We start from the raw sequence: 16693 nt of genomic DNA, 5'->3' as shown, positions 1-16693 counted from the left end.
CGGTCCCCGGGCGTGCGCGGTTGCCATGGCAGCGGCGGGGCGGGGGATTGTTGCGGGCCGGGGCTGTCCCTGGCGGGATGGTGAGTGCCGGGCGGGGGGTGCCGGGCCCCTTTCCACGTGGCACTGGCCTGAGTCCCCCTCCCCCCAGAGAACGGGCCTTAGGGATCCCCCTGCCCGAGCCCCCACTCCCCATAGAGTACGGGCCTTAGGGGGGGTCCCCGTCGAGTGAGGCTGGGCAGAGACCCCTCTTCCCCCGCGCGTTGCTGGCCTTACGGGGGGATCTCCCCGCAAGTGGGGCTGGCCTGAGCCCTCCCTTCTCCCACGTGGGGCTGGCCTTGCGGGGGGATCCCCCTCCTGTGCAAGGGGCCGCCTGGGCCGCCTGGCATCTCTGTTCACCCGAGTCCTGCTGTGTGGGGTGACCTTGCTGCTCATTCTTCCCTCCCCCCGCCCCGGAGATGCTCTTCCCCACCCCAATGGGGAGGATGCCCCACTCTGTTGGCAAAGCTGGGGGTTTGCCTCCTTTGCACTTGCTGAGAGCAAAAGGAACGAATGTCCAGATTTGCCAAAAAACCACCAGGACGCCCAGGACAAAGTTTTGAAAGGGGACTGTCCCAGCCCAAGCTGGATGTGGTATGGTCAGTGAGTGCTCTGGGGGGCATGGATCAGCATCCGCGCGCATTCCCCTTCCGTAGCCAGCCCAAACCGGGGAAACTAATAACCCAACCAGGAAACTAAATAAATGTGGTGATGAACTCTGGCCACGTGCTACCTGAGGTACCTTGCACATGTGCTAAGAAGTGAACCCACTGCCTCCAGGTCCTAGGCCTTGCTAGTGGGGGTGGGTCAGAGCCCAGACGTTTTGCGGTGTAGATACATCTCAAAAGGCACACCCGAATTAAAAGCTCTGCCTAAAACAGTATAGACGCATTAGCATGGCTGAGAGACCCAGGCCCAGCAATTCTGAGTCCAGTTATGGACGCTCAAGTGTGGGTTTGGAAACATTGAGTCCACAAGCTCAGATCCCACAGACCCATGTGTACAATGCAATGTAGGCATACCCTGGGAGGTGCCCTGTGTGAGAATGAGGGAGGAGAGGGCATGCAGTTTGGGTGCCTAATGCTAGCCATCCACCTGGTCTCTTGTTCTTTTGCAAATATTTCCAAGGCTTCCAGCCCTAAGAAAGCAGTAGAAGGGGCAGCAACCCGGAAGAAGAAAGCGGCTCCCAAGTTGGTGCTCACTGAAGAACAGAAACAGCAGTTGCGAGAGGCCTTTGATTTGCTTGACCCAGATGGTACCGGTACTATCGATGTGAAGGACTTGAAGGCAAGCAAAAAAATCACTGATTTGCGTGTCACCAAAAGGCCTACAGCAGCAGACAATAAAACATAAGAGTGCCATGGGCAGCATGTAGCTGTCTAAGCCTCCCCAAACCTTGCATGATTGGGGGAGCAGGGCAGTGGTGGATTTGGGTCCCCTTTAAAAATCTCCCCCTGTGCCACAGCCCTGGAGGAACTTTTGCTCTGCAGAGCTTCCCATAGCAGCTGAAGGTTCTGCCCCCCCCCTTTTTTTTTCACCATAGTGTGCCCCATAGTTTGAATTGATTCCTCCACTTTGCTTCTGTTTGCGTTGCCAACTTATTTTCCATGTTTTCAGGTGCCCATAAGGGCACTTGGGTATGAAGCTAAGAAAGACGAGATGAAGAAAATTATATCAGAAGTTGATAAGGAAGGGTCGGGGAAGATCAACTTTGATTCCTTTTTGTATGCGATGACTCAAAAAATGGTATGTAAAATTGGGGTAGCTGCAAATGTCCTGGGCATTCTTAACATTAAGGTCTTTAGTGGGAATCTAGAGCATGTAGGATCTGAGCGGGTCCAGCATTTCCCCTTCAAAACACCAATCAAAATTCAGTAACATGGGTGTGAATGAGAGGCTGGCTGCTAAAGACAATGGTGAACTACTAAGCAATAGATGAACATCCATAAAGAAATCATTATGTCGGGCCCACTGAAACATTTCAGCACTACCTATTGTTCCAGCCCTGAAATCTGCCTGTTCTCTCAGTAGATCTAATTCACCTCTGTCCTCATTCAGACCACTACTAGGATATTGCAGTCCTGGTCCCTCAGATTCTTCTGGCAACTTTGTTTATGGCTTTTCCTTAAGTAATAACAGAGAATGACAAATGTACAACAGTGGCAATAAACAAACTCCACAGTGGCCATTCAAGTTATCTTCTTAGCGTACATTTTTAATAACACGTGTGACGGAATGCTAGAGTGTTGGTGGCTCCTTTCACATTTGTGTGACGTTGTGTTGTGCCTCTTTGTTAAGTCTGAGCCGGAATCCAAAGAGGACATTCTGAAAGCCTTCAAGCTGTTTGATGACAATGGAACTGGCAAAATCTCCTTCCAAAATCTCAAACGAGTGGCTGGCGAGATTGGGGAAAACCTCACAGATGAGGAGCTGCAGGTTTGTAATGTACATCTCTTTGCATTTGCACAATGTTGTCACCAGTTTTTGTTTCATGACAGATTCATTTAGCTGTTAGGGGAACTATACAGCATTCTAGATCAGGGTCAGGAAACTTTCTGAGTCAGAGTGCTGAAATTTGACCCTTTGACCTCTACGGTCTGTGTGCTGGTGATTCTTTTTAAAGTCACTAATAGTGCTACTTACAACAGCGTCGTTAATGAATATACTAAGTTGCAGAGTTTTACTGTTAGGTGGTGGTTGGTAGCATTAATTAATCCACAGGTAGCATGGCTTTGATCAAACTCCTGGCTGCATGGGTGAGGAGGAGCAGGGCTGAGCTCCTACCTCAAGTGCTGGTGAAAATTGGCTTGCATGCCACTCTTGGCACGTGTGCTGGGGGTTGCTGACCCCTGTTCTAGATCCATCTTACCTATCTATGACATCTCCTTTTTGCTACTCATGGGAGGGGATTTCTACCTTCATCTGAATCATCAAATGGTTGCCAGAGATGGAGGTAGGATGTTGGATTTGACAAGCTGAGGATCTGCTATGATAAATTGTTTGTTACTTAGTGCAGCTTCCCCCAGTAAATAACAAGACTGGAATATCCCTTTTTTCATCTTTTTCTTTCTTAGGAGTCTTTCCTGGAACTCTGCCGTTTCCATTTACTCAATAAGGGTACTCACTCTTTTTAGTTCCTGTGCAATAAATGGGAAATGCAAAGTGATGTGTCGTTTATCTTGGCTGATTATGGTTACATCTCATCTGATGAGAGGATTGTTCCATTTACACTATGTTTACTCCCATTCGGCTTTGGGAGTCTCCTTTTTGCAGCACTTAGACCATGATAATCTTTCTCAACTGCTTATATTTATATAAAGATCATCCCAGGCCAGTAATGCATTGTCAAGGCAGAGCAATTGGAATTTTGCAGTTGAGCAAACTCCAGGAACTTTTACCAACATATCTGGACGTTAGCAGAATCAGTAGTGTATTTTCTGGCCGTATAGCGTCTTGTTGATAAAACCACTGCAAAAATCAGTGTATAATTGGTGCAAATGGACAAGGAAAAATCTAGCAGACAATTTTTTTAACTCCTCCTTAGTCTGATATTTACAGTCTTTTTTTTTGTTTTTTGTTTTTTGATTGCTTTGGGTCAGCATAAAGTTCAATGTGGAAAAGGATTTTACAGCACACGTACTATTTAATCGGCCACTTCTTAGCGGTCTTAAACCCTACTTTTTGCTGTGCCCTCACCGATGACTTAGTGGAGTTGCAGAGCTGTGGATTTATGCTGTTCTAATACAGCAGAAATTTCTGTCTCAGCGCTGATATCACCCAGTCATAGCTTGACAGAGAATGAGGATTTAGAATACTTTGGGTATGAAAGCTGCTTGAACAAGGCCTGGTTTGCTTTCCATTCCTCTCCCCTTTCTCATCTGCTTTAAGGTACTTCTTGTGGGTGCAGTTTTCCGTTTTGTAAAGAGATTCAGCATGAGACCTACGCATTACTTACTCCTATTTTGAGCACTTAAATTATGCCTAAACTTCATGCTAAAGTGTGTGAATTCCATCTTCTCTGAGTCCACCTAATCTGGTGTCTTCATCCTTGCTGTTGTGCAGGAAATGATCGATGAGGCAGATGTGGACGGAGATGGGGAAGTGAATGAACAGGAGTTCCTGCGGATTATAAGGATGAACAGCATGTAGCTAGATGTTTCTCTCTTCTCTGTACCCGCATTTTTAAATACAGTTGGTAGGGACAGCTGTTTTTTTTTTTTTCTTTCTCCAGCCTCTCTCCAGTCTCCTGGGGTGAAAAGCTGGAGGATCCCATTAGAAGTTTTTGGAATCGTGGTTGCAGCAAGAATGAATTATTGATGTTAGCTGTTTATACCCTGATGTTGGATTCCATGGCAAATTTTTAAATGATCTCAGGTAGCATCTAGGCATATGTGAAATATTGACTTGTTTATCGAGTGTTTTCATATTCCAGCATAACTCTATCCCCTTTTAATTGCTTCCTAATTGGACAGGGAATGGACTTTCATGAATAACAGGAAATATTTTTCAAAATATACTTTTAAAGAAGAAGCCAATCCCCGAGTCCACTCCAAGGAATCCCAGTTAAAAAGTGCCCTGGCACCTCCTTAGGCCCTGATCTTGCAATCGGATCCATGATGGTGGACCTCGTGCCCAAGCAGAGATCAACTGACTTCCAAGAGACTCAATGCAGTGATCTGCCCATTCACATACAGTTGCACAATTGGTCCTTATTTGGTTTGTAGCATTCACCTAGAAAGTGAGATGCATGTAAACTTTTACACTGTGGATGTTTTGATTTAGCCCAGTGTGGGACTTTGAGGGTACAAGGGGGAATTTCACTTTAGCGACTGGAGCATCTCAATTCAGTGAGATGGTATAGCAGATGTATTGCAAATGGTAGACTCTGTCATCACCTATCCTACTGTATAAAGTGCACCCTGATTTATTGTCGGTGTTTTATCCTCTGGCTGACTTTGCACTCTATTTTTGGGAAACGGTGTTTTCATTTATTATATCCACTGGTGCTAATGGTTTTCTATGTGCCAATAAAACTCACTTAAAACTCTTTCTCTTCACGCATTCGCTCTCTCCACTGGTTTGGGCTCTTCATCCCTCACAAAATATCCCACCTAATTTTTCCCTTTTATACTTTCAGTCCATTGCTTCCTCCACAGCCTCACCACGGTAACGCTCAAAAAGTAATTCTGATGGTGTGCAGGTGAACACTGGGACCCAAGCCCACTGCATTGTGCAACTCCTGCTCCCCACTGAGAGGGGTTCTGTGGGCTAGTGAGGAGCCGGCTTTCTGTATGCTAGAGAGTGCAAGGGCCATCCAGGCACAGGTCACTGGCAGTTACTGCTTTCAAGGTTAAAAGCAGGGGTGGGCAATAAATTTTTGATGCAGTGGCGCTCCAAGAATTTGGTAAGTGGCGAGGGCTGTACTCTTCCATAATATTAACGGGATGGAGGTTGGGTGCACAAGGGAGCTTGGATAAGAGACTGGGATGCAGGAGGGGGTGTGGGATATGGGGGGGAGTTCAGGTGAAGGAGAGGGTTGTGACCTGGGGCAGGGACCTGGGGTGTAGGAGGGCATTCTGGGTCCACAAGGGGGTATGGGTGCAGTTGAAGATTCTGCCTGGAGGAGGGGTGTAAGAGGAGGTGTAGGGTTTGGGAAGGCATTGTGATCTGGGGCAGGATTGCAGGAGCAGGTGTCGGGCTTGGGTTGTGACCTCGGGCAGGGATTGAGGTGCAGGGTCCGGGAGGGTATATGGGAGGAGGAGAAGATTGTGACCTGGAGGACAGATGCAGGAGGGAGTGCAGGGTCTGAGAGGGGGTTGTGACATGTAGGAGGGTGTGCAGGATCTGGGAAGTGTTGTGGGTACAGAGGGTTGGGTTGCATGGGGAAGGGGAGTGAAGAGTTGGGCAGGAGGGAGGGGCTGGGGAGGCAGATGCAGGTTCTGGTCAGGAGACACTTACTGGGGCAGCTCCTGGCCAGCAGCCCAGGAGGATCCTTAGCTAGGGACCTTGCCTTCCATGCGCCCCACAGGTGCTCAGAACAACTGCGGGGGCCATCTGTACTGCTCTGAACTGAACCCTGTGAGCGGGAGGGAGGGGGAGCTGTACGTCCAATGCTGCCTGACCAGCGAACAGGCAGCTCCTTTTGTCCAAAATCAGCCAATGGAAGCAGCAAGATTTTGCTGGGGGTCAGGGCGGCGTGATAGGCTTCTTCCCCCTACCCCAGCCTTGCAGCAGTCACAGAGGCCCGAGCCTGCTTTTCTGGGCAGCTGAGCAGGGGCTGGGCAAGCAGGGAACTGGCTGATGCTCCCATTGACTGAGTGTGGCCTGTGGGCCATATTCTGCCTGGCCTTGGCGTGGAGTGTGTCTGAGAAGGAGAGATGGCCAGGCTGTGACATTGAGGTCCTGTCTGTTCTGCATGGGCATGAAAGACCCCATGGCGCTTTAAGTGAGACTGGAGGTTTGCCCTGTGATCCTCGGCCAAAAATCTCCCTTCACCTTCACTGTGGTGCTGTGTCCTGTGTGCAGGTAGGGTGTTGCGCTCTTCCCCAGACAGGGTTGCATTTCAGGAGGTACCATATGTGTCTAGTTTGCAAAGCACTCCAGAATGCTTTTTAATGCAAACTGCGATATAAATCGGAACTAGTTAGCAGAAAGCAAGCAACATTTTTTGGACTTAAGGCAGGATCTCACTGGCTGTGGCTGGCCACTCACCAGTTGGGTGAAGGAAATGATCTCTGCAGAAGTTCTTGCTAAGCCTGTATGTTTGACCACATTCTGGGAGGCAAATTTGTGATAGTTCTATTTGAATTGGTTTCTATGAATGATGTGTGTGTGTGTGTGTGTGTATATATATATATATATATATATATATATATATATATATATATATATATACACATATATACTAGGTTTGTTTCCTGTAGCATGAAAGAAAGCCTAACAGTGATATAGGATTATTACTAGGTACCTATAGACTGTAATCAAATCCCTCCTTAAGTTACTTGCCTCGCTTGTTCTCCCAGGACATTTAACTAGCCACTCCATCCCCATTCTGCTGGAACAAAGGCAAAGCAATAGTATCCACAATGTTCGTTAATATAATGTGTAATGCAAAAACAAATGCTGGTGTGCAGTCAAACAGAGGTCAGCATATACAAGATGTTTGTAATCTTATTCAGTAGAAAAGATATGATTTTGATATGAGTAATGCATACCTGTTCATGGCTAGATATCAGTATTGCTGGGGTATCATGGGGGAATACAAGCCCTGCAGTGTCATTCCAGGGAATCAAAGTCATCTGAAAATTAAGTACTCTTTCCAAACCAGAGGTGACTAAAATTGATTTGGAATAGACAAGTCTAATTTTGCCAGGCCGAGGAGAATGACAGACTTTGAAGATGGAGGTTTGTAAACCTTTGTTTGTCGGTTGGCTCCGTTGTTCTACAGACTAAGTCAGAAAGGAAATTTTGACAGGACAAACCTACCTTCTTTGTGGTTTTACTCTCTTTGTCCCCGTGTCTAAGAAGCTTCCAAAGCTTGCATCCCTTCCTTTGGTCCGTTGCCAAACTGGAGGGGAGCTGACGCCTTGTTTGTGTGTGGGTTAGACGCCACTTTATGTGTTGGCAAGATTCATCATAATCTCAGAAGGGAAAAATTAGTATAAAAATTCTAGGACTTCAGTAAAACTGATGGACATTTCAGGTCAATCCCTCTGAGTCTGAAACCTCTCTGAGTCTGAAACTCTACTGCCATGCAGCCCCCTAATGACAATTGCTACATCTCAGGCCCCTAGAAGGCTGACAGAATCGCAGGGTGGTGACACCTAAGTACTATTATTATTGCTAAAACTTCCATTTTTTTGTCAGCATACTGCAGGGCATCTGTGAGTAAAGGTGACAAACTCTTACAGATGCCCACGTTTGTCTTGAGTTTTCCCTCCTTGGTAGCTGGCAGTATAGGTTGAACCTCTCCAATCTGGCATCCTTGGGACCTGACCAGTGCTGAACCATAGAATATTCTGAACCACAGGAGGTCAGTATTGTTTAGCAGCATTACCAACACTTCCCCTGCTTCCTGGGCTTTTAGAAGACATTTAGGGGTAAATTAAAGCTAAATAATAGCACAGAACACAGAGCCAGGACTGAGGGCTGTAAACAAACAATGGGACTGTACGCAACTTAGCCCAATGTCCACGTGTCATGGATGTGTCCAACTAAAAACATGACGGACCACAGATGTTACCAGACCAGAGAGTGCTGGACTAGAGAGGTTCAACCTGTAGTTGAATGGGAAAAGGCCCAGTTTTATTAGAAATAAGCTTTGTGCCACAAGAGTGTAGGGGGAATCAGGGTCCACTCTCAGTGGATGTCTGCAGTTTTTCAGAAGACTTGGATTCCCATAATTTTCCAGCATGTTCAAGCATTTAGGCAAGTTTCAGTACTTCCTTGACCATCTTTCCAATACCGTCATAAACCTCATGCACCGCGGCATTACACATGAAGGCACTGGTTGTCACCAGCTTGTTCTTCACATCCACGTGAATCTCATTTACATGCTTGTTCACATGCTTGCAGCCAAGTTCCTTCATAGCCTCAGCAGTCTTTGCATAGGGCCACCTAAAGGAAGATGGGAGAATAAAGCAGGTGTTTCTAGGAGTTGCCGATACAGAGGGAGTCCGCCAATGCTTTAGATGAGAAGGATTGTTCCCATGAGGGCCCCCCAGGCAATACCTAGAGTATACTACAGCAGAGGAATTCCTCTGACGTCAAGGGACTAAGCAAACTCTGTCCTGCTCCCTCTCCCCCACTGAAGGACTCTAAAAGCTTTGGTAAATTAAACATTGAGACCCTAGTGCCCCTCGACCCTTGTGACCAGCTTGGGTTATTGACCAACTCTTCTGAAAGAGGTTAATTCCCCTCTTCCCTCCCAGCAGATGCCAGTATTCCTGCCACTTGGACAATCCCACCCCAGTTTGTAGACCCTGTCCTGCAATGTTCTTGGCCTGGATTTTTAGAAGGGGGCAGGTATTATGAAGATACTGTATGGACCATTAATGATATAACGACCATTGTGAATCAAGATCCTGAGGTCTTTCTTCCCCTGTTGTTGTAAGAGAGGTAGACTAGAGTGCTGTGCTGATCCTTCAGGGTCAGGTTTCGCATTCAGGCTCTGTGACACTTACTTCTCACTTCCTTTGTCATGTCCCACTGTCAGCTCGCAGCCAGGGAAAATTTTGGCTGCCAGGACTGGGGCGATGCAGCACAGGCCGATGGGTTTCTTGGCTGCATGGAATGCCTTCAAAGTGTCCTCCACTACTTTAGAGACCGTGCAGTCCTTCCCCTGTGCTGCCCAAGTACTCAGGTTCTTAGCCACCCCAAAACCACCTAAGAACAGGGAAACACATTAATGTACAGGTGATTACTTCAGGGTAGGAATTCTAAGTTATTTGACATGCATTTATCCACAATCCAGAAATATGTTTACGAAAACCCATCATCTGATTACTTGTAGCTCTCTCTCAGGGCTTGTCTGTACTAAATGGAAGATTGCCGCTGCTGCAGTCGATCTTCTGGGATTTGATTTAGTGCACCTGGTGGGAACACACTAAGCTGAACCCTGAAGGGGACCCCTGTTGTCCATGATGTTCCTTACGGTTGCAAGGAGGTAGGGAAGTCAAGGGGCAAATTTCTCCCATTGACCTCCTGCAGTGGGGTCAGGCCAGAAATTTGATCTAAGGTATGTCAGCTCTAGCCACACAATTCTCGTAGCTGGAGTTGTGAATCTTAGGTCACATTTCTTTTCTAGTGTAGACCTGCCCTTAGACCTGGCTTAACTAACTCAGTGAGGAGCGTGGGTTGTTTTCAGATATAGTAATGCCACCGAATACATGCTAGATACAGTTATAGCAGCAGAAGTGCTTTGTTCAGTATTGCTTATTTAATTCAGGCAACTGGTGTAAACTGCATTGGCAAGAGAACTCTTTTGTTTGTATAAACTGTAGCTCTGCTTGATGAGTTTTCAGGTCCAGCTCTACCATCAAACCCCTTTGAATATAAGCAAGGCTGAAAGCCTTACTTCTCAATTACTGTGCAATAGCAGCTGCAGAAAATCCTGTGCTCTCTAAACAGAGTTCATTTATAGATGTATTAGTGCTTTATTCATGAACCCACTCCCCATCCTTTCTCTTATTTTTCTAAATTGATGGGTATGGTGCAGCATGTTGGCAAAATCATTCCCCTAATTAAATCCTCATTTAGAACCAGATCCTGTGCTCATTGAGTCACTGGCCACACTGCCATTACTTAAGGTGCAGGAGAGACTGGGCTTTTTGTCATTTGCCTCTGCTTCTCCACTCTGTGCTAATGGCTGTGCCAGGCACGTCTTGATAACAATCTACTGAAGTCAAGAAAAGAAGAGCGCGGCAGGTGTGGTGGCGGATAAGTAGTAGTGTGGCTTCAGTGACTAGGACACTGAAATGAGACTCAGGAGAGCTTGCCTGTAGTTCTGGATCTGCCACTTTTGGCTGACCTAGAGGGAATCCCATCACGTATCCATGCCTCAGTTTGCCCCCCTGTAAAATGAGAATAATGATACCAATGTCCTTTGAAAAGTGCTTGAGATCTATTGGTTTTTCCCCAGCACTAGATAAGACTTGGGTATAATTATTTCCTCACCTTCACTTCCACATCCAGTTAAAACAGAAGTCACAGCAAATCACTTCTGTGCCATGCTGTCCTTTAGCACAGCTCTTCCAGCGTGCTGTGCTTTCCTCTCCCAACCTCCAAACCCCACCGGCACCAGCCTGCATCCCTTATCCTGGTGACTCATTGAAGGGCGTCTCCAGGTCATACCAGTGGAGAGCTGCTTCCTTCCGCAGGATCCCTAAAGGGTGTCTACGCTTCAGCTGAGAGGATGCTTCTCAGCCCAGGTAGACAGATGCACAACAGCAGTGTGCTTTCAGCAGCTCACACTAGCCTCTCAAATACAATAGTGCCCAATAGTCTGGGCACATACCCAGGCAGTTAGTTTGTGCTGTCATGGCCACACTGCTGCTTTTAATCAGCTAGCAAGAGCAGAGCTAGTGCTTGTCTGTCTTCCTGCCCGGGGAATCCACAAACAGCCCCACCTGGTATGATCAGAGCATCCATTTCCTTGATATTCAGTGTGGCAAGGTCCTTAATGTTGCCTCTAGCGATTCTGGCACTCTCAACCAGCACGTTGCGTTTCTCCTGCGTTGGCTGCCCTTTGACGTGATCCACCACATGCATCTGCTCTACATCCGGAGCATAGAACTCCCCCTGGGCAAGAAAGAGGGGACAAGATCTGTTATCTTAAGGCTCACAACCAAGGACTGTTCTTAAGCAGTATCAGACTTTGTGGGTGCGTCTACACTAGCCAGCTACTTCGAAATAGCTGGCACAACATTGAAATAGCACACGTTGCGTATTCACACGCCGTGCGCTATTTCAACGTTGAAATCAACGTTAGGCAGCGAGATGTCGAAATCGCTATTCCTATCCGAAGATGGGAATAGTGCCCTACTTCGACGTTCAACGTCAAAGTAGGGCATGTGTAGACGATCCGCATCCCGCTACATCGGAATAGTGGGGTCCTCCATGGCAGCCATCAGCTGAGGGATTGAGAGACGTTCTGCCAAGCCCCTGCAGGGCTCTGTGGTCACCATGCGCAGCAGCCCTTAGCCCAGGGGTTCTGGCTGGTGCTGCTGCTGCAGCTGGGAATCCATGCTGTGTGCATGGGGTCTGCAACTGGTTGTTGGCTCTGCGGACCTCATGCTGTGCAGGCTGAGTGTGTCTGGGAGGGGCCCTTTAAGGGAGCGGCTTGCTGTTGCCCCAGAAGGGCTAGTCCAGCCTGTGACCCCTGTCCGCAGGCTTTGCTGCCCCCTTATTTCAATGGGGAGTGCTTGTGTGTGTGCACGGTCTGCATTTCCTTCCGGGGCGTCTCCTTTCAACGTTCCCCATCACTACTTCGACGTTGAACGTCGACAGCACCAGCCCCGGAGGATGTGTAGATGACACGCGTCAAAGTAGCTTATTTCGATGTTCTTACTTCGAAACAGGCTACTTCAACGTAGTGTGCTTGTGTAGACGTAGCCTGTGGAGCGCATGAGCATGGTTGGTTGCTGAGTTAGAGGGGATTTGACAGCAAACTATCACAGCAGTATTGCAATAGATCTTAGCAACCAACTGAGCATGACTATGGACTTATCACTAGGTTATTGATGTTGATTGTGTATTGTCGCCGTGAGAAGAGAGAGTTTTTTCTAACTTCTTGGGCATTGGGTGAAATGAAAAATGAAGATTTTGGGACCCTGAAACACTGTGTGAATTCATCTTGATTATCAAATAGTTTGTCTGTAAAAATAAATTATTTTAAAAAATTAACAATTTTGAAACATGTTGTTTCTGTGTTCTCAAAATATAACGCTTCAAGTTCCTGATTTGAAATGATTTTAATTTCAAAATTTCCTTCAATTTTATTTGAAAAAAATCAAAAATGCTTTAAAAATTGATGCTGGAACAAAACAAAAACAAAAACCAACCAACCAAACAGAAAACCACCACCACCAACAAAAACCCCACTTCAGTTTTGTCAAAACAAATCCTCTTACTTTACCTGAAATGAAAATTTAAACGTTGGATTTGGCAACAATTAAAAAATATTTCTTGTTCTTACACAAAACAGTGGCTTTGGGAGACTGCTTAAAATTGCCAGAGAACCAAAAAGTCTGTAATTCTATCAGCTTTAATATGACCTACCATCAGACAAAGAGGTAGGACTAGCCTGAGCCTGTTCATTCCTTTGGAATAAGTATCAACTGATGGATGAGGTGGTGTGATGGGGTGGACTAGAATCCAACAGTCTCCTGCTGAGATTTGTGGCCTTTCCCTGTCCTCCAAACCATAGAGAAGTTTTCCAAGGGGGTGGCTGGGACAAGTGGCCAATCAAGGGCCAGGAAGGACTCTAAAAGGGAACTGCAGCACTGGAGGCAGCTTAGCGTGGCTGGAGACTTCACTGGGGCTGCTGCTAAACTAGCATTCTCCCATTGGAGGTGCCATGAAAATGAGGCAATTCAAAGCAGGCTAGTAAGGCGCTGATGTGCATATTCAGCACCTCATTAGCATAATAGTGGCCACACGAACAGACTTTGAATTGTAGATTGACAGCGAAGACGGGGGCAGCTTTGAAATAAGTGCCCCACTTCGACATTCCCTTACTCCCACAGAACTAGATCAGAGTAAGGGAACGTCGAAGTGGGGGTGCTTATTTTGAGGCTGCCCCCATCTACACTGTCATTCTGCAATTTGAAGCCTGTTCGCGCTGCTACCATTATGCTAATGTGGTGCTGAATATGCATATTAGCACCTCATTAGCCTGCTTCCAATTGCCTCGTTACCGTGGTACCTCCGACGCGAGAATGGTAATGTAGCTGCAGCCAGAGACAGCAGCTACCTTGGACAGCTCTGTGTGGAGACTTGGCTGTCACTGCAGATGGTGCTGGTGGACTGCAGGTAGAGCCCTGAGAAGGGCAGGACTCTTTTGTGAGTCACAGAGCCCTGAGGAGAGCACAAACTCTGAGAGCCACAATAGAAAGAGCACTGAAATGGGCCCTGTTATCAGCATGTGTCTCTCTCCACAGAACGTGGATCAGCTGGAGGTCTGAGGCTGGAAAGACAACTCCGATTGCTATGGACTGTGATTCAGCGGGGATGACTGGTAATTGAAAGGCTCTTCTTATGTAGACTGTGACACAGCCGGAGGCTACGTATCCTAAGACTTTATTGAACTTTGGGGGCCTATAGGCACCTGAACCGCCCTTGTCTCCAAATTGTGATGCCTGCCAGAGATGAGGTGCAACCCATTACAGCTGAATAGTAACAGACAGGTAGCTCTGTTAGTCTGTATTCTAACAAAACAAAACAGCAGTCATGTAGCACTGTAAAGACCGACAAAATCACCTAATATAGCATGACTAACAAAATCACCTAATGGCACATGGCTGGTGTTTTGTTCTATTACAGGTGGGTAAGGTAATATCTTCAGTTGGACAAACTCTGTTGGTGAAAGAAACATGCCCACCCAGAGTTCTTCTGTGGGAGTTGGTCCAATAAAAGAGCTTACGTCACTCATTTTGTCCCTCTAATATTCTGAGACCCACAAGGTTACAACATCAATACAAACAAGTATCAGTCAGGGGTGTTCTAGCTAAGATTGGAGCCTGCAGTTCTTGGCCCATGCTAAATGGGCTAATCATTTCTCCTATACAACACAACTAAAACAATGACCAAATTCTGCTCTCACTTACACCAATGCAGATCCTGGATAACTTGCCCCAAACTGATGTAGCGCCATAGAAATATCACACCCATTGACTTCAGTGGAGCTCTATCTCTTCTTATCTAGAACAGGTTCATGGAACGTAAAGAGAGGTTACTCCAGATTTTCACTAAGGTAACAGAACAGAATGTGGCCCACGCTGTGTATACTCAGGCTGGTGCGGAAAAGCCAGGGGAACACTTTCCTTCCCCAAAACCAAGAGTAACAATGTCTGTTCCATTTTGTTAGTGCCTGAATTTTCTTTGTTGGAAAAGTTTTCTTCTTTTACAAGAGGATCAAAAGAGAGCTGCAGATTCAGTTCCCCTGCGTCATGGGAAGATGTTCACTAGAGTACGCAAGCAAAGGGGGAAAAGGGTCTTAAACTTTATGAAGAGTTGTACCATTTTCCTCCATCAGAGGGCTCCTGGCATTAAGGGATAACGAAGGGTTGTGCTGCCCTCCCAATAGACTTCTAGTTTTGGGTAAGGGGAAGAGTGAAAAAACAAGAGGAGAAAATTCAGCTTATGAAAGAGGGAGGCAGACCAGCCTTCTAAAAGCAAGAGTTGAGAATGTGAACCTTGAAACCTGGGAATCAAGAGCGCTAGAGCCTTAGTTTGCATAAGACAACGTTGTTCCACTGACTTCACTGGAGCAACTCTTGTCCACAGAAGCTGCGGTGGATCCAGCTTGTCCTTTGCTGGGAGCAAAGGATGGCCTCGTGCAGTGTTCTCGCACACAGAAGATTTGGCTGCGATGACTAATTCTATATTGCCGGCTGTGGGGTTTTTCTGGTTTGGATTACCAAGAGCCCTTTCAGTGGCTTCTGTTTCTTTTTTCCCTTCAAAAAGGAGTTTAAAAAGCAAGTGTGGCCACTTAGACACAGAGGGAGAAGAGCAGACACAAACAAATATCTAGGTAAAAAACAGGACTAGACCTGCAGTGTAGCATAGGGGGAGGTACCAGGAACATTGCTCCAGGAGATTAAGAGTTACACCTCTACAACTGAGTCCAGCCAGTCCTTTCTCTGGAGTTCTGAGTGTTAAAGTGTGGAGTCCTAGACAGAAGAAGGAAGTTACAGAAATAAGAGACCATCAAGCAGTTTTGTAATCATATTTCCTCAATTATCAGGTTCACTAGTGCTGGGGACAATACAAGACTCTAGATTGTTGTAGTGCCCCCGACGTGGTTGAATCTGACCACTGGGGACACGTGATTGAATCAGCAGCAATAAGAAGTAACCCTAAGGAAACTGTGACAATCTTTATAGCAGAAATAGACCTGGGCCCCAGACCCAGGGTGCTTCTTACCTGTGCACCCTCCCTGCTGAGATGCACCATCACGGCAGAAGACTCATGGATTTCACTGCCATCATACACCCCACAGCCAGCCAGGACAACAGCTACCTTCTTGCCCATGTCTGGACTCAGAGGCAATGGATTCTCTTGGACAGCTGGAGCTGCTGTGTGTTAGTGTTCACCGTCCAGAGCCTTTTATTGAAGGAGATCCCACCCCAGGTGCAGGCGGGGCCCTGTGGGCTGGGTAGAGCTTTTTCCTGGCAGGATGTTTTATGTGTTTGCAAAGCTGGCTTTGATGTGTACATAAACTTTGTGCAATCAGCGGCTCCTGTTAGCTCTCCTTTTGTGGTGCAAGGGGAATTTACAGCTAGAGGGAGTGGTTTGCTTAGCCAACTGTGCACATCTTTCCTTGTCTAAGTCAATTTTCTACTGTGTGGCAGACAGGGACGTTTCTCTGTAAAATGGCTTATAACAGAACCGTGCACTGGGCCAAGCGCAGGCCTACTTTAAATCCATTCTAGTCACTGGAGTCAAACCAGGCATGTGCTCTTTAAAAAAAAAAACTCTTTGCTGCACAGAGAGCAGGGTTCCCTTTCCATTGTTAAATGTCCTCTGTTTCAAAGCTCTGTGTCCAAACGGCAGGCATTCTATGTGTAACCCCAGGGGCACTGAGACAATGGACAAGGGAGAGTGAAGTCTCTGCTCTGTAGCCTTAGTTGAGAGTCAGCTGGCTCTGAGTTCACGTGGTAGAGCCCATGGCTTTAGCAAGTTCATTCCTTCCTGTTGATGACCCAGGGCTGGTCCACCTTACGTATGGGCAGGCACACTGGGTCTCTGGAGTTTGGGCCATGCATTTAGAAACAAGGCTGTTGGTTCTTTGCACCTCCCCAGTAGCTTTATGCTCATGTAACTCCTTTGGCTGCAGTAAAACTGGAGTTACAGAGGTGAGGCGACAAGAGCCTGGGAAAATCCACCCTTCTGAGCAACCAGCATCTTGGTACACTCACCATTCTGTCAATTTATCTCT

The 16693-nt window shown here is 46.9% G+C and overlaps 2 protein-coding genes across 5 annotated transcripts; one reads left to right on the top strand and one right to left on the bottom strand.

Moving 5' to 3' along the window:
* LOC142020254 (centrin-2-like) lies at positions 1-5064 on the top strand. 3 transcript variants are annotated; one of them, XM_075007943.1, is made up of 5 exons: positions 1-80; positions 1165-1323; positions 1654-1782; positions 2335-2472; positions 4099-5064. In XM_075007943.1, exons 1-5 carry the CDS (start codon positions 78-80, stop codon positions 4183-4185), a joined length of 516 nt encoding a protein of 171 aa, XP_074864044.1. In that variant the 5' UTR covers positions 1-77; the 3' UTR covers positions 4186-5064. The 3 variants fall into 3 exon arrangements, 2 of the variants coding, with proteins under 2 accessions (XP_074864044.1, XP_074864043.1); XR_012647330.1 differs by lacking the exon at positions 1-80 and having other exon boundaries at positions 1042-1323; positions 4099-4410; positions 4509-5064; XM_075007942.1 differs by lacking the exon at positions 1-80 and having other exon boundaries at positions 1042-1323.
* Positions 5065-8315: 3251 nt separating this feature from the next.
* Positions 8316-15809, bottom strand: LOC142020252 (glutamine amidotransferase-like class 1 domain-containing protein 3, mitochondrial). Of its 2 annotated transcripts, none has more exons than XM_075007940.1 (4): positions 15679-15809; positions 11163-11334; positions 9219-9420; positions 8316-8652 (listed from the first exon to the last, which is right to left on the bottom strand). In XM_075007940.1, the coding sequence occupies exons 1-4, from the start codon at positions 15784-15786 to the stop codon at positions 8460-8462; spliced, it is 675 nt and encodes a 224-aa protein (XP_074864041.1). In that variant the 5' UTR covers positions 15787-15809; the 3' UTR covers positions 8316-8459. The 2 variants fall into 2 exon arrangements, with proteins under 2 accessions (XP_074864041.1, XP_074864042.1); XM_075007941.1 differs by lacking the exon at positions 15679-15809 and adding an exon at positions 14361-14842.
* Positions 15810-16693: the final 884 nt, after the last annotated feature.

This window comes from Carettochelys insculpta, chromosome 13 (genome assembly GCF_033958435.1).
Source record: "Carettochelys insculpta isolate YL-2023 chromosome 13, ASM3395843v1, whole genome shotgun sequence".
NCBI classification, from domain to species: domain Eukaryota; kingdom Metazoa; phylum Chordata; order Testudines; family Carettochelyidae; genus Carettochelys; species Carettochelys insculpta.
The sequence above is the reverse complement of the archived record's forward strand: the minus strand, read 5'-3'. Positions and strand labels throughout refer to the sequence as shown.